Consider the following 21,440-nt stretch of genomic DNA (forward strand, 5'->3'; position numbering starts at 1 on the left):
AATGATTGTGTCGCATTCAAGAAAGAGTGGACTGTGCACTGTGTACAGTATGTGTTTGATGTCGCGTGTCTACTAAAACGTCTTTTCCGGTAGTCCTAGCGGTAAGTCGGAAAGATCGGAAACACTGGAATTTGCCATTAACACCTGACTTTTAGTCAAACTATGGTTCACAACTTGCTTGAAATGATGTATATCTATTACAAAACAAATTATCTATGGTAATGTGAATTGTATTAAAAGGTTGCAATCTGACCTTTAAGTGTCCGGGCGGCAAGCGTCTTTTACTTTCGTTCCATATGCAGCGGTAGTGTTTGTCATTAAATTATTATGGAAAATAATCGTTTTTCAACATTTATTAACCGTAATCTAATTGTCACGTGTCAAACCGCGATGAATCTAATAATCGATGTATTGGCACACCCCTAGTGGTTGGTGGTTCGGGAACGGCAGTTATCTGCCGGAGCGGTACAAGATGTATTCTCCGGAGTTTGTGAACTCACAAATACGGCGAAACTTCATTTTGCGAGAGCAAGGTTACTTACATGGATGGATGAATGGATGGATTGAAATTACTTAAACTATCCTGAGTTTGCTTCTCACCATTTTTATGGTCTTTCAGTTAGTTTTCCATTAAAAGACCTTCTTTTTTCCCCAGAAAATACATCATATCACCAGCAGCAGATTAAACATTTTTACATCTTATTTTCCCAGATTGCTGCCTTGATTGTGACAATGTACTTGTACTGTCACATGGACAAAGAGTAAGCTGACACAACAAGCAACACAAATGGATCACGGTGGAATTCCTTTGACCTTTTTTGTGGAGGTTTTTAAAATCTCATCATCAACTGTCAATGTAACTTAACAGTTTAATACTTGTGTTCTTTCTCTTGTAGTCCTCTAATGCCTTTACCGTATTTTCTACTTCAGCTGACCTCACTCAGAAAACAATGACATTTAAAAAACAAAAGCACTGACTGTAAAAAAAAATAGACAGGTACAAAGTAAAAAACTTAGCATGGAGCAAGATTCAACAGTAAACAAATGTGGCTACTTCAAGTTCAACCACAAATAATTAATATGTAAAACAACATGCACAATAAAACACAAATTCTGTGGTCTTCAACTCAGTGAAACGGCAGCGACAATGTCAAACTATATCTATGTTTCGGCATCTCGAAAGAAAACAAATACAGGTTAGCTAACATTAAAGACAAGTAAAAGCAACAAATCTAATTTTGCTTTTCATTGATGAATATTTCTGGAAAGAGGTTTTGTATTATACTTTATACTTCAAATTATACTTTGGCTCTAGCTTAGGCCAAATTAACAAAAAAATATTTATTTTTTTTACTCTTCATTTTAGCTAATTAAACATAGCCTAGACCAAATTAAACATTTTCCCCCACTTTACATTTTCAACAAATTACACTGTAAATTTCTACTATTTCAACTTTTTCACTATTAAACTTGTGGAACCTGAGGTAAAAACTTCCAAACTTCTCTGCTTTCAACCCTGCCGGCGGAAGGGGTAGGCCTTTTTTTATTACAACAAGAATGCTAATGTCTCTCAACCATGTGGCCAAAAATGTCAATGTCACAGCCAATCGCTCTCTTGCACTGATGACCATGCGAAAACTGGTGTTTGACGTCATGCAAAGCAATTATTTTTTATTACTTCGACGAGGTAAATCTCATTCAGATATTGTGACTTTTATACATCATAAGTCTACGTGAGCATTGTCAAAAAGGCTGTGCAGGATTTAAAAATAGAATTGGTTTGATCTCTGGCAGTGCAGTGCAGTCCTTAATGATCTGAGAAGTATCAAAATGTCTTGAATAAACTGCAATTTTAAAAAAAGACAATTTTCAAGGTCTTTCAACTAATTAACGATAAGTTATAGTGTACTGACTGACTCTTCCAATAAAAGTCAACTTATGTCTTAGAAAACTAGCCGACGTTAATAACCACCCCGCATTGAGTCTGGAGTCTGTTCGAGGGTTTCTTCCCAGGAGGGAGTTTTGCCCTCGTCTCCGACGCTCGGGGCATGCTCATGTTTGGTTCAGTTAGTATTTTAAAAATGAGCAATGTGGCATTTCTGCTCCATGTGTAAAGTCGCCTGAGACAACTTCTATTGTGATTTGGCGCTATATAATATAAAATAAAATTGAATTGAATCAAGAGTGTTAAATTCATTTTTACCAGGGGCCTCATCAGCAAAATGGGTCAGATGCAACTCTAAGACCGTATAAATGTAACTAAATGTCTTTTTTTTTTTTTTTACTTGTTCTTATTTTTTACTTTACTTATTTACTTATTTTTTACTTCTTCATGTTGAAAATTCTATATATGCATTTTAGATTGTCTGCATTGCATTTTTAGTTTGTCAGGTTAAGAAATGCATCTTAATAAAGAAAAATATTAAACGTTAATTGTGGCATTAACTTAAAGGCAGGGTCTGTTGTTTTCATTCAGGAAAATGCACTTTTTAAATACAGGATGTACACACTAACTCTTTCTCAGTCTACACATCTGGGCTTATGTTAATGTTTGGTGGTGATTTTTTTCCTAAACCCCCACGCCCCCCAGCCTGCATTTTGCCATTTTGTGTCTGTTTTGTAAACAGCGGGACGTTTCTCTGGACAGACAGCGTTTATACCCCTCCAGCCAATCGCAAAGTGGGGGGTGGCGTGTCGCAAACAGGGCTGGGCACATTTGTCGGCTGCGTGACATCACTCCCGTGGCAACTTGACAGCACGCATGGATTTTTTTTTTTTCCACTCACTCACTCATTCACTCACTCACTCACATGTGTGAGTGAGTGCAAAAAAGCATTCACATTCTGTTTTATGCTAGCATCCACTGGATACTTTTATTTTTTTGTACTTTTTGTACACTGCCATCTACAGTCAGAGGTGGGATTCAAACCCGTGACTTCCTGGTTACTGAACAATGCACTCTACTAAGTGAGCCATTGAGCAGTATCAGAGAGGGTAATGATGATCAGTTGTATGTATGGAAGTAGGCATGGAAAGTGGGACTTGGAAAAATTTCAAAGTCAGTCCCATTGAAAATGAATGAGGAAAAGTTGCTCTTTAACATTAAATTATGCGAGTACTGTAAGTAATGTGGGGGGTTAGGGTTAGGGGGTAAAGGTTAGGGTTAGAGTTAGGGGTCAGAAACAACATATGTGGGAATGCTTTTAGCATTCCCACAACGAGCAGGAAATACATAAAAATAAGTAAAATCAGAATGACATAAAAAATACTAAATCAATAAATGAGTGAAGTAAATTTAACAGGTAAAAGGCATAAAAAAATCTAATCAGGATAAAATAAAGATAAATCAATAAATAAGTGAAATAAAATGTACAAGTAAGATTTAGATTTAATGAAGACAATCAGGTTTTGCAGTTCACAATTTTGTCTGCGTGCCTTGAATTTGACATGTAATAGATGATGGATTGAAAATGTAAAGTGGTCAAATGGTAAGAACCAAATGTAACCCCAGGTGATCTTTAATATTGGAGGTTTTGGAAGTCAGAAAACAGAAACCCTCACTTGTCCTTGGACGACCACAGAAAAAACAACGCCTGATATATTTGCATACATTTCCCTAACCATGTGGCTTATTGAAGGTTTCTGAGAGACAACATTTTTGAGTGCTTCTTGTATAGAGATAGACCAAGGTTATTTTTGTTAATGAAAAAAAAAACAAAACAAAAAAAAACGAAATAAAATATAAACAAAAATGCTTTAAAAAAAAAAAAAACTAACAAACTACATTTTATGCTTACAAGTAACTAAAACAATAATTATCGTGAAAATGTCCTTTGTTTTAGTATTTGGAAATTAATAAATGAGCCTTTGGTGATGATTTTAAATGTGATTTTAAGCAATTTATTTTGATATTATACAGAATTATACAGACGTTAGAAAGTGTGTCACACGGGCTCCGCTTCACCCATGAGGAAACGAACCTGAAACTTAGTATCAACCAAATAAAGACAGTTAAAGGCTGAAAAAACAAACAAACAAACAAAAAGTTAAACACAAGAAGAAAACAGAACGAAAGGCGAGGCAAAAACAAAGCTAAAAGACAGTATGATTAAAAACATAAATAAATAAATTGGGTAAAAAAAAATAAAATCAAAAATCATTTAAATGCCAAACTAAAAAGGTGTGTCTTGAGCCTCCTCTTCGTAGTCTTACCACTGCCGTTGATTTTCATGTCCACTATCAAGTTGACGTAAGTTAGTAACCAATTCTAAACCAATGTTTGGAAGTTCCGTAGAATCACAATAAGCTTCGAAATAGACGCTAGGGGGCAGCAAAACACCACTGCACTTGCAGTAAAGGAAGTACCTCAGTCTAGTCTAGAGTCAAGTTGAAATATATCCAGTTTGAAATAAAAACAGCCGACTATTAAAGCCCCCCCCCCCACCAAAAATAAATAAATAAATCCATTTCCATTTACCAACATCAGAAGTTAAAACGAATGGCTGAAAAGTACACGGGTCCATGTTTCTTTTAATATAATATTAATTTCTTTGATGATCTTAAAGGGATAAACTACACAAAAAATAATTTGAAAAGATGTCTTTTTCTCGGCACTGGACATAAAAAAAAAAACACTTAATGAATCACATACAATAATAAAATGAAAGAATAAAGGCATGTTAAACGGGTTGAAAAATATCTATTTGCATGATAAAACAAACTCACAAATGTCAAGTCACTTTCACAAATCATCACTCGTACTTGCTTTTTTTTTTCCTTTTTTTTTTCTAAACAAATCACTGCAGTATTCAGTATGTCACCCATTAAAATACATTCAGTCAGTGGTAACGTTGTTGGGTTCTATTTCAAACAGGCCAACTGCAATTGAAAAAGCGATACCCTGGCCCTGCCAGCACATGCACACACATCACAACTGGAAAGCATAATGTATTTGAGGACAAGCAAAAGCTAAACACACAATAGGATTCCCTCAAACAGATTCACACATTTTCACCTGCTTAACTTGAATCGTCTTACTTTCAGTCACATTCCCATTCACATAGGGGATACTGGCGTACTAGTAGCAGCTACTTGACTCTGTGAATTTATTTTTGTTTCAATACATTAAATTGTTTGCTGTATTTAAAAAAAAAAAAGAACACAACTGTTAATATTATCCTGGACATGTCATCAAGTCATAATCACTCATTAAGTTTGTGATTTGTAAAGTTCCCTCCTTTGTCTATGTTGTACGGGAACAACCGGTATGTATAATTTTATTTGATGCAACTGCAAAATGAATAAAGTCAAGTTAAGACAGTTTTCATTTTTAAGTAGTCCCAACTTGGCAATGTCCTGTTGAGGATGCAATGACTGAATGTAGTATTGATACATTATAAACACATTCCTCCTATCACTGGATGAAACAGTGGCATGAATGATTCGGTAAGATTCCGAATTTAAATGCAATCGAATCTCAGATATGGTTTTATATTATGTTATATGAGAACATAATTTAATTTAACAAAGTAGCTAATTCAGTACATGCTGGCCAACCAACCATCAAACAGCTGTCTACTGAAATTGAACTTGAGAAGTACAAATCAGAGTATTCTTGATATAGGAATTGATTATGATGTTTATGCGTTTGCTTCAGCCTCAATAGTTAAATATATTCAAACTCTCTATATTTTTATCAAAATATATGGGTATGTATGTACATGATCTCATCATTTTGTTGCACAGATCCAGATTAAAAAAGCAAATACTTTCATAGATAGAGGTAAATAAATAGAGTTAAGTTAAAACATACAGTATGCGCCGAATGGCCGAAGCAGTCAGTAGTAAAACAAAACAAAAACAGCACAAAGAAATTTGGAATTAAACGAATTCTGACATGTATATGATAATGATATGATAATTAACCATTTTCTCTCCTAAGCAAACAGAATAAACCTATTTATCGCGGGGATATGTTCGAGACCCACTCCAATAGATTAGAGAGAGCTTTTTTTGGTTTGTTTTTAAATACTTTTTTTTGTTTTTAACCCCTCCCACATACTTTTAACACATTTAAACTTATAAGCAGGGCCTGGCATTAAGAATGGCCTAATGGCCATGATGGATGCATGGATGGATGATAAAATCAACACATTCCTTTTTACATGTAAAACTATAGATGAGTAATATCTTCCAAAAGTCTTAAATAAAATAGAATAAAGATGCAAAATATGAAATAATCACTGAAACTTATCGCGTGATGTCATGAATATACGGGGCCAGTACCTTTTCCGCAGGACCACCACAACACTGTGGCCCCACAGGGTTGCCACTCTGAAAGGCTTAATGTCGGACCCTGGACAAGACGCCTTTTAAACGCAATGTCAAAATATTGACACACGCAATTAACACTGCTAAATTTGACCCAATCTTTCTGTTGTTTCTACGGGAGTTTATTTCTATTTCCTTTAATATGGTTGAATCCTATTAGATATACTATCTTCCCCCACTATATTTAGTGTTGTTCCGATACCAGCTCTCAAGTAACATGCCGATACTAGGGCTGGGTCTAAAATATCGATATCAAATCGATATTCCTTCTCATAGCCCAATATCGGTTCATAAAACCATGAATCGATACTTTTAATAGTTTTTCCCCCCGTAGATCAATGTGCCCACCCAATTTATCGGCCGCCGATTATAATCAGCCGATTATTGGCCTTCAAACATAGGCCAAAACAATCGGCCAATTGAGCTAAATGGCCGATTGTTTTCCCCTGAAAACGTCAGCGAAGAAAGCCGAAGTTTCCGACGTTGTGAAAGTACCCTGAATGCACCATTTTGCCTGCGTAGAATTAGCAACTAGCAAGTGTGTAGTTATTCTGCTGTCCCGAAGCATCCTTTAATGACACTTTAATGACACTGCAGTTGGAGTTAACTGTAAAACTAAATACACAACGTTAAAAATGACATCCAGTGTACATTTAAAAATAAAACACGCTTCGTTTTTGAAACATCGCTAGCCTAGCGCTAACAAGAAGTTAGCAAATGCAAACGAGAAGTTAGCATCGACTTCGGGAGTTTTTTCCTTCAAACAACAAATCGAATCGGGCCCTTCTGAGTTGAATCAAATTGATTTTGGAAATCGATACCCAGCCCTAGCCGATACCATTAATTGCAACGCTAATATAGGATTTTAGATGCAGCGTCATGTCTTGCTCGTGCACGACATTCACTGATATGTGACATGCTCATCATATTGGCCCCTGAATGCTCTGAGCCAATGGCAGGACAGCTTTTCCATGCTGAGGAAAAAAAAACAACCATAGGTATCGGTATCGGACGATACTACAAAGCTCGGTATCGGAATCGTGGGCCAAAAAACGGTATCGGAACAACACTAACTATATTGCTGTTTTTTTTGTGTGGAACACATCTACTTTGTTTACAATTCATAGTGATTATTTTTTAAATCTTTTTCTGTTCATAGAAATACTGTACAGTATTGAAAATATATAAATATTAAAGAAAATGCAGTATAATACGTGTATTTAAAATAAACATTTGATCAGCTAATAAGGCTGATTGGCTTCTGGTAATGTCATGCATTCTTGAGTAGAACTTAAAATATATTTTAGTACCAAAGTTTGAGAATGCAGGACGAGATGGTCATTGTCAACTCAATATAAGTATTAGGAATGTAACTATATCCAAACATCATGATACGATTTCACGGTATGAAGGTCACGATACAATAATTATCACAATATTGTGGGGGGAGTTGGTGATATTTAAAAAAAAAAAAAAAAAAGCTCACACTAAAAAAAAAGCACAATATTGTGCTTTTGTACATAACAGCAATGCATATAAACCACCTAAATATCTAATTATTAGAGATTTAGGTGGTTTATATGCATTTTATATGTTAGTGCATAGTTTATATGTACTATTAGAGTCTAATAACAATATTGAGACACTTACTTGGTAATGCAAGCACATTGACTTGCTTCACAAGCAAATTAGGTTCCCCTTCATCTGACAATTAGCATAGATTTGAAACATCGTAAGGCCAAAACATCCATAATGAAAATTAAATTGCACTAATAAACTAGCCTCTAGAGGGTGCTAGAACTGCATGAATGGAAATCAACCTGACTTTTTTTTTTTTTTTTTTTAACAGTTGTGTTCCTTTTATTGTATATTGTGAACATGACGACGACGATATTGTGGCAGTTTTAAAGCCACTCTATGTAGGATTTCCAAAAAAAAGAACTTAACAATAGGCTTTTTATTTGACCATTTATGACTGAAACATATTCTAATTAGTAGATAAACATCTTCGCTGTTCACAATGGGTACTCCTACAAGCCTCTGGCCAATATTATTTAGGAAGCGTCCGGTCCGAATCCTTCGAATTTCCCGCCCTCTGTCTGCGGGATGTGACGTTATTCGCGTCATCGTCAGTTGTTTCCTGTCGCGCGAAGACGGAACTAGTACAGATTTTCGCTGCCCCAGACACCCGCTGTTACTCCGCGGAAGGCTGCTCATAAAAAAAAAAAAAATGAAAACAATGTCAAGTGCCACGAAAAAAAATAAATAATCTAAACTTGATAGTGACCGGCGCCGAGAACGAGAGTGAACATTGGTTTGACATTTCAGCGGTGGAGAGCGTTGAGATCGGACTTGGATTAGAAAAGTGATTCACAGCTGGCTTTCTTTCTACTCGAAAAGGTAAGAAGCGAGTATCTTGACATTGAGAAGAAAATGTGTTGTTTTCAAATAGCAGTAACCTCAAGATCGATCACTTCTCGGTCGTAACTATTGGGGTGAAAGTGAGGTGGACGGCAACATTTAGCGTGAAAGGGGCGGCAAAGTTGAATGTAATAGAACAGAATGACTTTATGAAGAACAGCCGTTCCATTCCGCGGCGTTTCAATCAGTCTAAATGTCGCCTTATTTTCTTCCGTGAAAACAGCCTATTGTAGCTACATTATGCTAACGGAATGTGAACGGTACAACTGAATGGCGATAACATTCACGGCCATATCACACTCAGTGAATGGGTCTATATGTTTTTCACAATCGGCAATTTCCATAAATGACAGCCCACCTTTCAGCTCATGCACAATGACGCTAGCCTGGGGGCGACATACACTAATAATGACTAGAATCAGGTTGACGTCCGTCGAGCGGGGTGACTACAATATGTAACTGCATATTAACATCGGAATGAGGTCCAATTAATTGACGTAATTTGCACATCGTTTTGGAGTACAGCACAGGACTGGACTTCGACCGACTAAAGCAATATGATCTGCACGTCCCGTGGACATCAATTGTTTAGTGGGGATCGAGAGTCTCATTCCGTGAAGTGGCCAGCTTTGTATAACATTATAAAACTTCTTACCTCTGAAAACATAGTTTAATTGGATATGAAGAGCCCAGTCTTCATTATTGAGGTCGTGCACGTACGAGTGCGCGCAGCGTGTACGAGCGTGCAGTTTGTTTTCGGCCACAGGTGGCAGTAGAGATTTGAAATTTTAAATCTTACATAGAGCTGCTTTAATATCACGATATTGCCCTTATCGTTACATCCCTAATAAGTATGGAACTCAATACGCATTCGGACTGCATTTACCAATAATGTACAGTATTTAGTACAGTATACGTTTTATGCTTACAAGTTGTGTGTGTGCGCGCGTACACGCGAGTGTGTGTTTTACATTATTAAAAAGACAAGGTTCAAAGTTGAAAACTGTAAAGGTCTGGGCTGGTTAAAATGTGACGTATGGTTGTGCTGAGTTGAGGTATGTGAGTGAGCGTGAGCGAGACACACACAATCACACAAACAGAGAGAAAGAGAGAGAGCAAGAAAGCGGTTTACATCTGCTCTGCTGGTGCACCCTCTTCTTTCGGGGGAGGGTCCAAGTGGATGGGCTTGACATTAGCAGGTTTCTTCAGACTGGACAAAGGAAAGAAGAGTTATTGATACATTTCATGTTCTGTGACATAACAAATGCAGTTACAGCAGTAGCATGACTTAAGTTGTATTTGTTCTGTCATCAAGCCAATGTACTCATAGAAAAGAAATATTACCCTATTGAAAACAAAGGGCCATTAACTCTTTTACTGCCACATGTTATCAAAAAACAACCCCCAATACCAGCGGATTTTGAGCAATTTAACTCATTTTTTGAAGCAAACAGAATATTGTGTTCTTTTGCTACATATACAACATGGGTACCACATGAAAGATCGCATTCCATTCTTTCATTAGAAAAAAGTATGTTTCTACCTTATTCCGTTCTTTAGTAATCACCTTTTCAAAATAGGTCATTTGAGTGATATTGAGAGAAAATTGAAAAGAAAAGATAAATTTTTTCCACAACAGTGACTTTGATACTAATATTTTTTGTTTAGTGAAGTTCCGTCAAATTAGATTTAATGTTCCAAACGCTTTGATCAGTCACGTCAGTCAATCAATCAATCAATCAACTTTATTTGTATAGCACATTTAAAAATCCACAAGGGAACCAAAGTGCTGCACATAAAATAAGATAATAAAACCAGATAAAATATAAAAACATACTTAGAAATCACAAAACACATAAAATAATATAAACAAATTCATGCCAGTCTACTGCTTGTAAATATCAGTAATACCATGTGCTGAAGGCCAGGGAAAAATAATATGCTTTTAAACGTGATTTAAAAACCAGGAGTGAATTGGCCTGTCTAACATACAGTGGTAATTGATTCCACAACCTGGGAGCAGCAGCCGCGAACGCTCTGTCACCCCTAAGCTTCCGCCTTGTTTTCTGAACTACCAGAAGCAACTGGTCAGCTGATCTTAGTAATCGGGGTGGGCTATAAGGGTGAAGCAACTCAGATAAATAGGGAGGTGCAAGATTATTCAAACATTTAAAAACAAACAACAGAAGCTTAAAATTAATTCGATAGTGCACAGGGAGCCAATGCAGTGATGCTAAGATAGGAGTAATATGCTCACGTCTACGTGTCTGAGTAAGCAGACGAGCAGCAGAGTTTTGTATAAGTTGCAGACGGGCAAGAGCAGTCTTGCTAATGCCTACATACAAAGAATTACAATAATCAAGACGAGTTGTAATAAAAGCATGAATCAATCTTTCCAAGTCCAGTCTTGATAAAATTGGTTTCACCTTAGCTATCTGGCGAAGCTGATAAAAACTTTTCTGTACAACAGAACTAATCTGCTTCTCAAATTTAAAATCAGGGTCAAACTTAACACCCAAATTCATGACACAGTCCCTGAGATAAGGTGCTAGTGGACCAAGGTCCACACTAGCAGAGGAAGAGCTACTTGGTCCAAACAACATCACTTCAGTCTTTTCGTCATTCAGACTCAAAAAATTAAAAGAAAGCCAGGATTTAATATCATTTAGACAGTCAGGGAGTTGTTGTATTGTACTGTTCTGGGCCAGGGGAAAATAGATCTGACAGTCATCAGCAAACATGAAATGAAATAAAATACCATGTTTTCTAAAAACAGAACCAAGAGGTAACTAGAGCTGCGAGCAGTTATAAAGGGCCCTCGCAGCCCGGGCCACGTTGGGGTCCTTGCACGTTGGGGTACTTGCACGTTAGGGTACTGGCACGTTGGGGTACTGGCATATTGGAAGCAAAATTTCTTTGAAAATGCTATAATAAACGTTAACATGTAGAATATTTTTTTTGCCAGTGTGTGTCAAGCTCAACGGGTTTTGGTGATTGTTAAGACCTGCAAAAATCAGCGTCCTTTTTTATTTTTAGGCAATGAGTTGCCCTGATTGGTATTTTTTGTAAAAGTGTATATATACATCATCGCTCGTTGTACTAATTGCACAATGTTACTTTTATTGTCCAAAGGGGCAATCAAAAATGAATAAAACAAAATGGAAACGTACATACGTTTGGATCGGTATGAAGCCAGTGAACATTTTGAGTGGTGGAAACTAAAAGAATATTCAGAAATGACTTAGTCATCACACTTAGAATGAGTTGACATTTTTTTGTACAAAATACCGTATGTGGGTTTTTTTTTTAATATAAGCCTCAAGGGCTAGGTGGCGCTGTATTTATAACTGAATGTTGTCATCGAGATACCTTCAGGCCTTGATTATAAGCATACATGTCAAGTGTGGGATTTTTTTTGGAGCATGTACCGTGGAGTTATTAAGCATATCCTTCATTCACGATATTGCTTTTAATGTCCACAGAGGCTATCAAAAATAAATAAAAATATATATATGTTTGGATAAGTCTGATGCCAGTGAACATTTTGAGTGGTGGAAACTAAAAGAATATTCATAAATGACTTAGTTATCACACTTAGAATGAGTTTACATTTTTTGTACAAAATACCGTATGTGGGGTATTTTTTTTTTATGCCTCAAGGGCTAGGTGGCGCTGCATATATAACTGAATGTTGTCATAGAGATAGCGTCAGGCCTTGACGATAAACATACATGTCAAGTTTGGGATTTTTTGGAGCATGTACCGGGGAGTTATTAAGCATATCCTTTTTCAGTGCGAAACACAAATTTTGATGCCCCGCCTTCATCATATAGTATTTCGAAAGGTCAAGATTTTTCCCCCTGTCGTTGGCTCAGGTCTTGACATGGTCCAGGTCAAGTCTTAACTCAGTCAGATGAAACGTGTAGGAGAAGTGGGCAAAAGTCTGCCCCCTGTGAATGTGCAAAAATTGTCAAAAATGGGACATTCAAAAATTCGTAGCTCACTTCCTGTTCATTTTAGCATATGGGTCCAAGAGACTTTTTTGTATGACTTGGGCTCCCTCATACACCTAAAAATATTCGTCGTTCTTGCTTAAACGTACAACCGGGGCTGCTTCGTTAAAAACTTCTAGGGGGCGCTATTGAGTCATTTTTTTAAAAATAGCACAATCAACAATAAAATATGGCTCATTTTACCAGGCCAGATGTGTGTGCCAAGTTTCATGAGTTTCTGTGCATGTTTAGACCCTCAAAACTGGCGTTGTTTTCTTGGCGAACAGCGCTTAGCCACACCCACAGCAATTCGCGAAAACTCACAAACTTCGTGTTGTGACATCATGAAGGCCGAAACCCTCATCTGAGCAAATATGAGGTAGGTCCAGTTAACGTGTTTGGAGAAAAACGTAGAAGAAAATTCGTAAGAAAAAAAATTGCCACTAGGTAGCGCTATCAGTTAGATGAAATATAAGTCAGTAGATGTCTTTAGGGCTGGACTCTCATCAAATGTGTGAAATTTTGAGAAGATAGGATCATCTCGGTCAAGTTAATGCAGCTTTTATTTTCACGAAAAATCTTCAGACTTTGCGTCACCGTAGCGGCCACGCCCTTTGGCGAAAAGTTACAATATTCGGTGTGGGGCATGATCAACATCTTAAGGCTTTTCTGACCAATTTTCAAATGGATCCCTTCAACAAGCTCAGCACAGTAGCTAAAAACGTAAAGTATGACATTTATTGTAACCACTAGGTGGCGCTATATGTATAACTGAATTTTATCATATAGATGTTTTCAGGCCGTGACTATTACGTTGCCTGAGAAGTTTGAGATTTTTTGGAGCTAGAACATGGGAGTTATTAAGCATTTGCTCTTTCTCGACAAATGAAATTTTAAAGGCAATATTTGATGCCCCGCCCCCGTCATATAGTATTTCAAAAAGGCAAGATGTTTTGCCCAGTTGTTCTCTCAGGTCTTAAGATGATAAATGCCAAGTTTGAAGTCAATTGGATGAAAAATGTTTGCAAAGGGGGAAAAAGCATGACCACAGTGAATGTGCCAAAATAGGCCAAAATTGGACATAAAAAAATTCATAGCTCACTTCCTGTACATTTTAGCTACATGGTCCCAAGAGACTTTTTTGTGCGTCTCGGGGTGCTACACGTGCCTGCCAATTTTTGTTGCTCTAGCTCAAACGTGCCGGGCTTGGTTTTTATTTTTCTACGCTAGGGGGCGCTATCGAGTCGCATTGTTATGACGACTTAATAATATCAAATTTTTCGCCGGGCCTGAGGAGTGTGCAAAGTTCGGTGAGTTTTCGTGAATGTTTAGGTACCCAAAATCGCGATCGTTTGCGGAGAATAAAGAATAATAATAACTAGAGCTGCGAGCAGCTATAAAGGGCCCTCGCAGCCCGGGCCACGTTGGGGTACTTGCACGTTGGAGAACTTGCACATTGGGGTACTGGCACATTGGAAGCAGAATTTCTTTGAAAATGGCATGATAAACATGTAGATTTTTTTTTTTTTTGCCAGGTGTGATGAGTGGGTCAAGCTCAATGGGTTTTGGTGATTGTTAAGATCTGCAAAAATCAGCGTCTTTTTTTTTATTTTTAGGCAATGAGTTGCCCTGATTGGTATTTTTCGTAAAAGTATATATACACACATCATCGCTCGTACTCATTGCACAATGTTGCTTTTATTGTCCATAGAGGCGATCAAAAAAAAAAAACTAAATAAAAACTAGAGCTGCGAGCAGCTATAAAGGGCCCTCGCAGCCCGGGCCACGTTGGGGTACTTGCACGTTGGGGTACTTGCACGTTGGGGTACTGGCACGTTGGGGTACTGGCAAGTTTAGGTACGGCACATTGGAAGCAGAATTTCTTTGAAAATGGCATGATAAACCTTGACATGTGGATTTTTTTTTTTTTTGTAAAAATACCGTTAAGTTGGTGTATTTTTTTTTATGCCTCTAGGGCTAGGTGGCGCTGTATATATAATGGAATGTTGTCATAGGGATACCTTCAAGCCTTGACTCTAAACATACATGTCAAGTGTGGGATTTTTTTGGAGCATGTACCGTGGAGTTATTAAGCATATCCTTCATTCACGATATTGCTTTTAATGTCCATTAGAGGCTATCAAAAATAAATAAAAAAGTACATGTTTGGATAAGTCTAATGCCAGTGAACATTTTGAGTGGTGGAAAGTAAAAGAATATTCATAAATGACTTAGTTATCACACTTAGAATGAGTTTACATTTTTTGTACAAAATACCGTATGTGGGGTATTTTTTTGTTTTGCCTCAAGGGCGAGGTGGCGCTGCATATATAACTGAATGTTGTCATAGAGATACCTTCAGGCCTTGACGATAAACATACATGTCAAGTTTGGGATTTTTTGGAGCATGTATCGGGGAGTTATTAAGCATATCCTTTTTCAGTGCGAAACACAAATTTTGATGCCCCGCGCTCATCATATAGTATTTCCAAAAGTCAAGATTTTTCCGTCTGTTGTTGGCTCAGGTCTTGACATGGTCCAGGTCAAGTCATAAGTCAGTCGGATAAAACATGTAGGAGAAGTGGGCAAAAGTATGCCCCCTGAAAATGTGCAAAAATCGTCAAAAATGGGACATTCAAAAATTCGTACCTCACTTCCTGTTCATTTTAGCATATGGGTCCAAGAGACTTTTTTGTAGGTCTTTGGCTCCCTCATACACGTAAAAATTTTCGTAGATCTTGCTTAAACGTAGAATCGGGGCTGCTTCGTTAAAAATTTCTAGGGGGCGCTATTGAGTCATTTTTGTAAAAATAGTACAATCAACAATAAAACATTGTTCATTTTACCAGGCCAGATGTGTGTGCCAAGTTTCATGAGTTTCTGCGCATGTTTAGACCCTCAAAACTGGCGTTGTTTTCTTGGCGAACAGTGCTTAGCCACGCACACAGCGATTCGCGAAAACTCACAAACTTCGTGTTGTGACATCATGAAGGCCGAAACCCTCATCTGAGCAAATATGAGGTTGGTCCAGTTAACGTGTTTGGAGAAAAATGTACAAGAAAATTCGTAAGAAAAAAAATTGCCACTAGGTGGCGCTATCAGTAAGATGAAATATAAGTTCGTAGATGTCTTAAGGGCTGGACTCTCATCAAATGTGTGAAATTTTGAGAAGATAGGATCATCTCGGTCAAGTTCATGCAGCTTTGATTGTCATGAAAAATTTTCGGACTTTGCGTCACCGTAGCGGCCACGCCCTTTGGCGAAAAGTTACAATATTCGGTGTGGGGAATGATCAACATCTTGGCTTTTCTGACCAATTTTCAACTGGATCCCTTCAACGAGCTCGGCACAGTAGCTAAAAACGTAAAGTATGACATTTATTGTTACCACTAGGTGGCGCTATATGTATAACTGAATTTTATCATATAGATGCTTTCAGGCCGTGACTATTACGTTGCCTGAGAAGTTTGAGATTTTTTGGAGCTTGAACATGGGAGTTATCACACTTAGAATGAGTTGACATTTTTTGTACAAAATACCGTATGTGGGGTATTTTTTTTTCACGCCTGAAGGGCTAGGTGGCGCTGCATATATAACTGAATTTTGTCATAGAGATACCTTCAGGCTTTGACTATAAACATACATGTCAAGTTTGGGATTTTTTGGAGCATGTACCGGGGAGTTATTAAGCATATCCTTTTTCAGTGCGAAACACAAAATTTGATGCCCCGCCCTCATCATATAGTATTTCCAAAAGTCAAGATTTTTCTGCCTGTAGTTGGCTCAGGTCTTGACATGGTCCAGGTCAAGTCTAAAGTCAGTCGGATGAAATGTGTAGGAGAAGTGGGCAAAAGTATGCCCCCTGAAAATGTGCAAAAATCGTCAAAAATGGGACATTCAAAAATTCATAGCTCACTTCCTGTTCATTTTAGCACATGGGTCCAAGAGACTTTTTTGTAGGTCTTGGACTCCCTCATACACCTAAAAATTTTCGTAGATCTTGCTTAAACGTACAATCGGGGCTGCTTCGTTAAAGATTTCTAGGGGGCGCTATTGAGTCATTTTTGTAAAAATAGGACAATACATGATAAAATATTGCTCATTTTGCCAGGCCAGATGTGTGTGCCAAGTTTCATGAGTTTCTGCGCATGTTTAGACCATCAAAACTAGCGTTGTTTTCTTGGCGAACAGTGCTTAGCCACGCCCACAGCGATTCGCGAAAACTCACAAACTTCGTGTTGTGACATCATGAAGGCCGAAACCCCCATCTGAGCAAATATGAGGTTGGTCCAGTTAACGTGTTTGGAGAAAAATGTACAAGAAAATTCGTAAGAAAAAAAATTGCCACTAGGTGGCGCTATCCGTTAGATGAAATATAAGTTCGTAGATGTATTTAGGGCTGGACTCTCATCAAATGTGTGAAATTTTGAGAAGATAGGATCATCTCGGTCAAGTTCATGCAGCTTTTATTGTCACGAAAAATCTTCAGAATTTGCGTCACCGTAGCGGCCACGCCCTTTGGCGAAAAGTTACAATATTCGGTGTGGGGCATCATCAACATCTTAAGGCTTTTCTGACCAATTTTCAACTGGATCCCTTCAACGAGCTCAGCACAGTAGCTAAAAACGTAAAGTATGACATTTATTGTAACCACTAGGTGGCGCTATATGTATAACTGAATTTTTTCATATAGGTGTTTTCAGGCCGTGACTATTACGTTGCCTGAGAAGTTTGAGATTTTTTGGAGCTTGTACATGGGAGTTATTCAGCATTTGCTCTTTCTGGACAAATGAAATTTTAAAGGCAATATTTGATGCCCCGCCCCCGTCATATAGTATTTCGAAAACGCAAGATTTTTTGCCTAGTTTTTCTCTTAAGTCTTGAGATGATAAATGCCAAGTTTAAAGTCAATGGGATGAAAAATGTTTGCATAGGGGGAAAAAGCATGACCACAGTGAATGTGCCAAAATAGGCCAAAATTGGACATTAAAAAAATTCATAGCTCACTTCCTGTACATTTTAGCTACATGGTCCCAATAGACTTTTTTGTGCGTCTCGTAGTGCTACACGTGCCTGCCAATTTTCGTAGCTCTAGCTCAAACGGGCCGGGATTGGTTTTTATTTTTCTACGCTAGGTGGCGCTATAGAGTCGCGTTGTTATGACAACTACATAATATCAAATTTTTCGCCGGGCCCGAAGAGACTGCAAAGTTTGGTGAGTTTTCGTAAATGTTTAGGCCCTCAAAAATGCGATCGTTTACGGAGAAGAAGAAGAAGAAGAAGAATAATAATTCTTACAAAAACAAGAGGGACCTCGCAGCGGTCGCTGCTCGGGCCCTAAATATGTATGTTTGGATCGGTCTGATACCAGTGAACATATTGAGTGGTGGAAAGTAAAAGAATATTCATAAATGACTTAGTTATCACACTTACAATGAGTTCACAATTTTTGCAAAAATACCGTAAGTGAGGCTTTTTTTTTTTTTATGCCTCAAGGACTAGGTGGCGCTGTATTTATAACTGAATTTTGTCATAGAGATACCTTCAGGCCTTTTACTATAAATATACATTTCAAGTATGGGATTTTTTGGAGCATGTACCTGGGAGTTATTCAGCATAGCCTTCATTCACGATATTGCTTTTAATGTCCATAGAGGCTATCAAAAATACATAAAACTTAATAACAAAAATATGTGTGTTTGGTTAGGTCTGATGCCAGTGAATATTTTGAGTGGTGGAAAGTAAAAGAATATTCCTAAATGACTTAGTTATCACACATAGAATGAGTTTACATTTTTTGTACAAAATACCGTAAGTGGGGTATTTTTTTTTCATGCCTCAAGGGCTCGGTGGCGCTGCATATATAACTGAATGTTGTCATAGAGATACCTTCAGGCCTTGATTATAAGCATACATGTCAAGTGTGGGATTTTTTGGAGCATGTATCGGGGAGTTATTAAGCATATCCTTTTTCAGTGCGAAACACAAATTTTGATGCCCCTCCCTCATCATATAGTATTTCCGAAAGTCAAGATTTTTCCGTCTGTTGTTGGCTCAGGTCTTGGCATGGTCCAGGTCAAGTCATAAGTCAGTCGGATAAAACGTGTAGGAGAAGTGGGCAAAAGTCTGCCCCCTGTGAATGTGCAAAAATCGTCAAAAATGGGACATTCAAAAATTCGTAGCTCACTTCCTGTTTATTTTAGCATATGGGTACAAGAGACTTTTTTGTAGGTCTTGGGCTCCCTCATACACCTAAAAATATTCGTCGTTCTTGCTTAAACGTACAACCGGGGCTGCTTCGTTAAAAATTTCGAGGGGGCGCTATTGAGTCATTTTTGTAAAAATAGCACAATCAACAATAAAATATTGCTCATTTTACCAGGCCAGATGTGTGTGCCAAGTTTCATGAGTTTCTGTGCATGTTTAGACCCTCAAAACTGGCGTTGTTTTCTTGGCGAACAGCGCTTAGCCACACCCACAGCAATTCGCGAAAACTCACAAACTTCGTGTTGTGACATCATGAAGGCCGAAACCCTCATCTGAGCAAATATGAGGTAGGTCCAGTTAACGTGTTTGGAGAAAAACGTAGAAGAAAATTCGTAATAAAAAAAATTGCCACTAGGTGGCGCTATCAGTTAGATGAAATGTAAGTTAGTAGATGTCTTTAGAGCTGGACTCTCATCAAATGTGTGAAATTTTGAGAAGATAGGATCATCTCGGTCAAGTTAATGCAGCTTTTATTTTCACGAAAAATCTTCAGACTTTGCGTCACCGTAGCGGCCACGCCCTTTGGCGAAAAGTTACAATGTTCGGTGTGGGGCATGATCAACATCTTAAGCCTTTTCTGACCAATTTTCAAATGGATCCCTTCAACAAGCTCAGCACAGTAGCTAAAAACGTAAAGTATGACATTTATTGTAACCACTAGGTGGCGCTATATGTATAACTGAATTTTATCATATAGATGTTTTCAGGCCGTGACTATTACGTTGCCTGAGAAGTTTGAGATTTTTTGGAGCTTGAACATGGGAGTTATTAAGCATTTGCTCTTTCTGGACAAATGAAATTTTAAAGGCAATATTTGATGCCCCGCCCCCGTCATATAGTATTTCAAAAAGGCAAGATGTTTTGCCCAGTTGTTCTCTCAGGTCTTGAGATGATAAATGCCAAGTTTGAAGTCAATTGGATGAAAAATGTTTGCAAAGGGGGAAAAAGCATGACCACAGTGAATGTGCCAAAATAGGCCAAAATTGGACATTAAAAAATTCATAGCTCACTTCCTGTACATTTTAGCTACATGGTCCCAATAGACTTTTTTGTGCGTCTCGGGGTGCTACACGTGCCTGCCAATTTTTGTGGCTCTAGCTCAAACGTGCCGGGCTTGGTTTTTATTTTTCTACCCTAGGGGGCGCTATAGAGTCGCGTTGTTATGACGCCTTCATAATATCAAATTTTTCGCCGGGCCCGAAGAGTGCGCAAAGTTCGGTGAGTTTTCGTGAATGTTTAGGTACCCAAAATCGCGATCGTTTGCGGAGAATAAAGAAGAAGAAGAGGAAGAATAATAATAACTAGAGCTGCGAGCAGCTATAAAGGGCCCTCGCAGCCCGGGCCACGTTGGGGTCCTTGCACGTTGTGGTACTTGCATGTTGGGGTACTGGCACATTGGGGTACTGGCATATTGGAAGCAAAATTTCTTTGAAAATGGCATAATAAACGTTTACATGTAGAATATTTTTTTGCCAGTGTGTGTGTTAAGCTCAACGGGTTTTGGTGATTGTTAAGACCTACAAAAATCAGCGTCCTTTTTTATTTTTAGGCAATGAGTTGCCCTGATTGGTATTTTTTTGTAAAAGTGTATATACACATCATCGCTCGTTGTACTCATTGCACAATGTTACTTTTATTGTCCAAAGGGGCAATCAAAAATGAATAAAACAAAATGGAAACGTACATACGTTTGGATCGGTGTCAAGCCAGTGAACAATTTGAGTGGTGGAAACTAAAAGAATATTCATAAATGACTTAGTTATCACACTTAGAATGAGTGTACATTTTTTGTACAAAATACCGTATGTGGGGTATTTATTTATTTTTTTATATAAGCCTCAAGGGCTAGGTGGCGCTGTATTTATAACTGAATGTTGTCATCGAGATACCTTCAGGCCTTGATTATAAGCATACATGTCAAGTGTGGGATTTTTTTTGGAGCATGTACCGTGGAGTTATTAAGCATATCCTTCATTCACGATATTGCTTTTAATGTCCATAGAGGCTATCAAAAATAAATAAAAATATATATATGTTTGGATAAGTCTGATGCCAGTGAACATTTTGAGTGGTGGAAACTAAAAGAATATTCAGAAATGACTTCGTTATCACACTTAGAATGAGTGTACATTTTTTGTACAAAATACCGTATGTGGGGTATTTTTTTTTTATTCCTCAAGGGCTAGGTGGCGCTGCATATATAACTGAATGTTGTCACAGAGATAACTTCAGGCCTTGACGATAAACATACATGTCAAGTTTGGGATTTTTTGGAGCATGTACCGGGGAGTTATCAAGCATATCCTTTTTCATTGCGAAACACAAAATTTGATGCCCCGCCCTCATCATATAGTATTTCGAAAAGACAAAATTTTTCCCCCTGTCGTTGGCTCAGGTCTTGACATGGTCCAGGCCAAGTCTTAACTCAGT

The 21,440-nt window shown here is 37.9% G+C and overlaps 2 protein-coding genes across 4 annotated transcripts in view; one reads left to right on the plus strand and one right to left on the minus strand.

The window, feature by feature from the left end:
- The window catches only part of tspan1 (tetraspanin 1), a 29,939-nt gene extending 29,123 nt beyond the window's left edge, over positions 1–816 (plus strand). Inside the window, exon 7 of the mRNA XM_077533440.1 lies at positions 712–816. Coding sequence (XP_077389566.1) covers positions 712–765 — 54 coding nt within the window. The 3' untranslated portion in view covers positions 766–816. The remainder of the gene's footprint in view (positions 1–711) is intronic.
- pomgnt1 (protein O-linked mannose N-acetylglucosaminyltransferase 1 (beta 1,2-)) overlaps positions 1–21,440 on the minus strand; it is a 305,595-nt gene that overhangs the window by 5,736 nt on the left and 278,419 nt on the right. For 2 of the 3 annotated variants that reach the window (XM_077533432.1, XM_077533433.1), the window contains exon 22: positions 9,653–9,961. In XM_077533432.1, coding sequence (XP_077389558.1) covers positions 9,880–9,961 — 82 coding nt within the window. In that variant the 3' untranslated portion in view covers positions 9,653–9,879. Of the gene's footprint in view, positions 1–9,652; positions 9,962–21,440 lie in introns of those variants that run through there. The other variant, XM_077533431.1, reaches the window with a different exon arrangement.

This window comes from Festucalex cinctus, chromosome 10, assembly GCF_051991245.1.
Source record: "Festucalex cinctus isolate MCC-2025b chromosome 10, RoL_Fcin_1.0, whole genome shotgun sequence".
In the NCBI taxonomy this organism is placed as follows: Eukaryota; Metazoa; Chordata; class Actinopteri; order Syngnathiformes; family Syngnathidae; genus Festucalex; species Festucalex cinctus.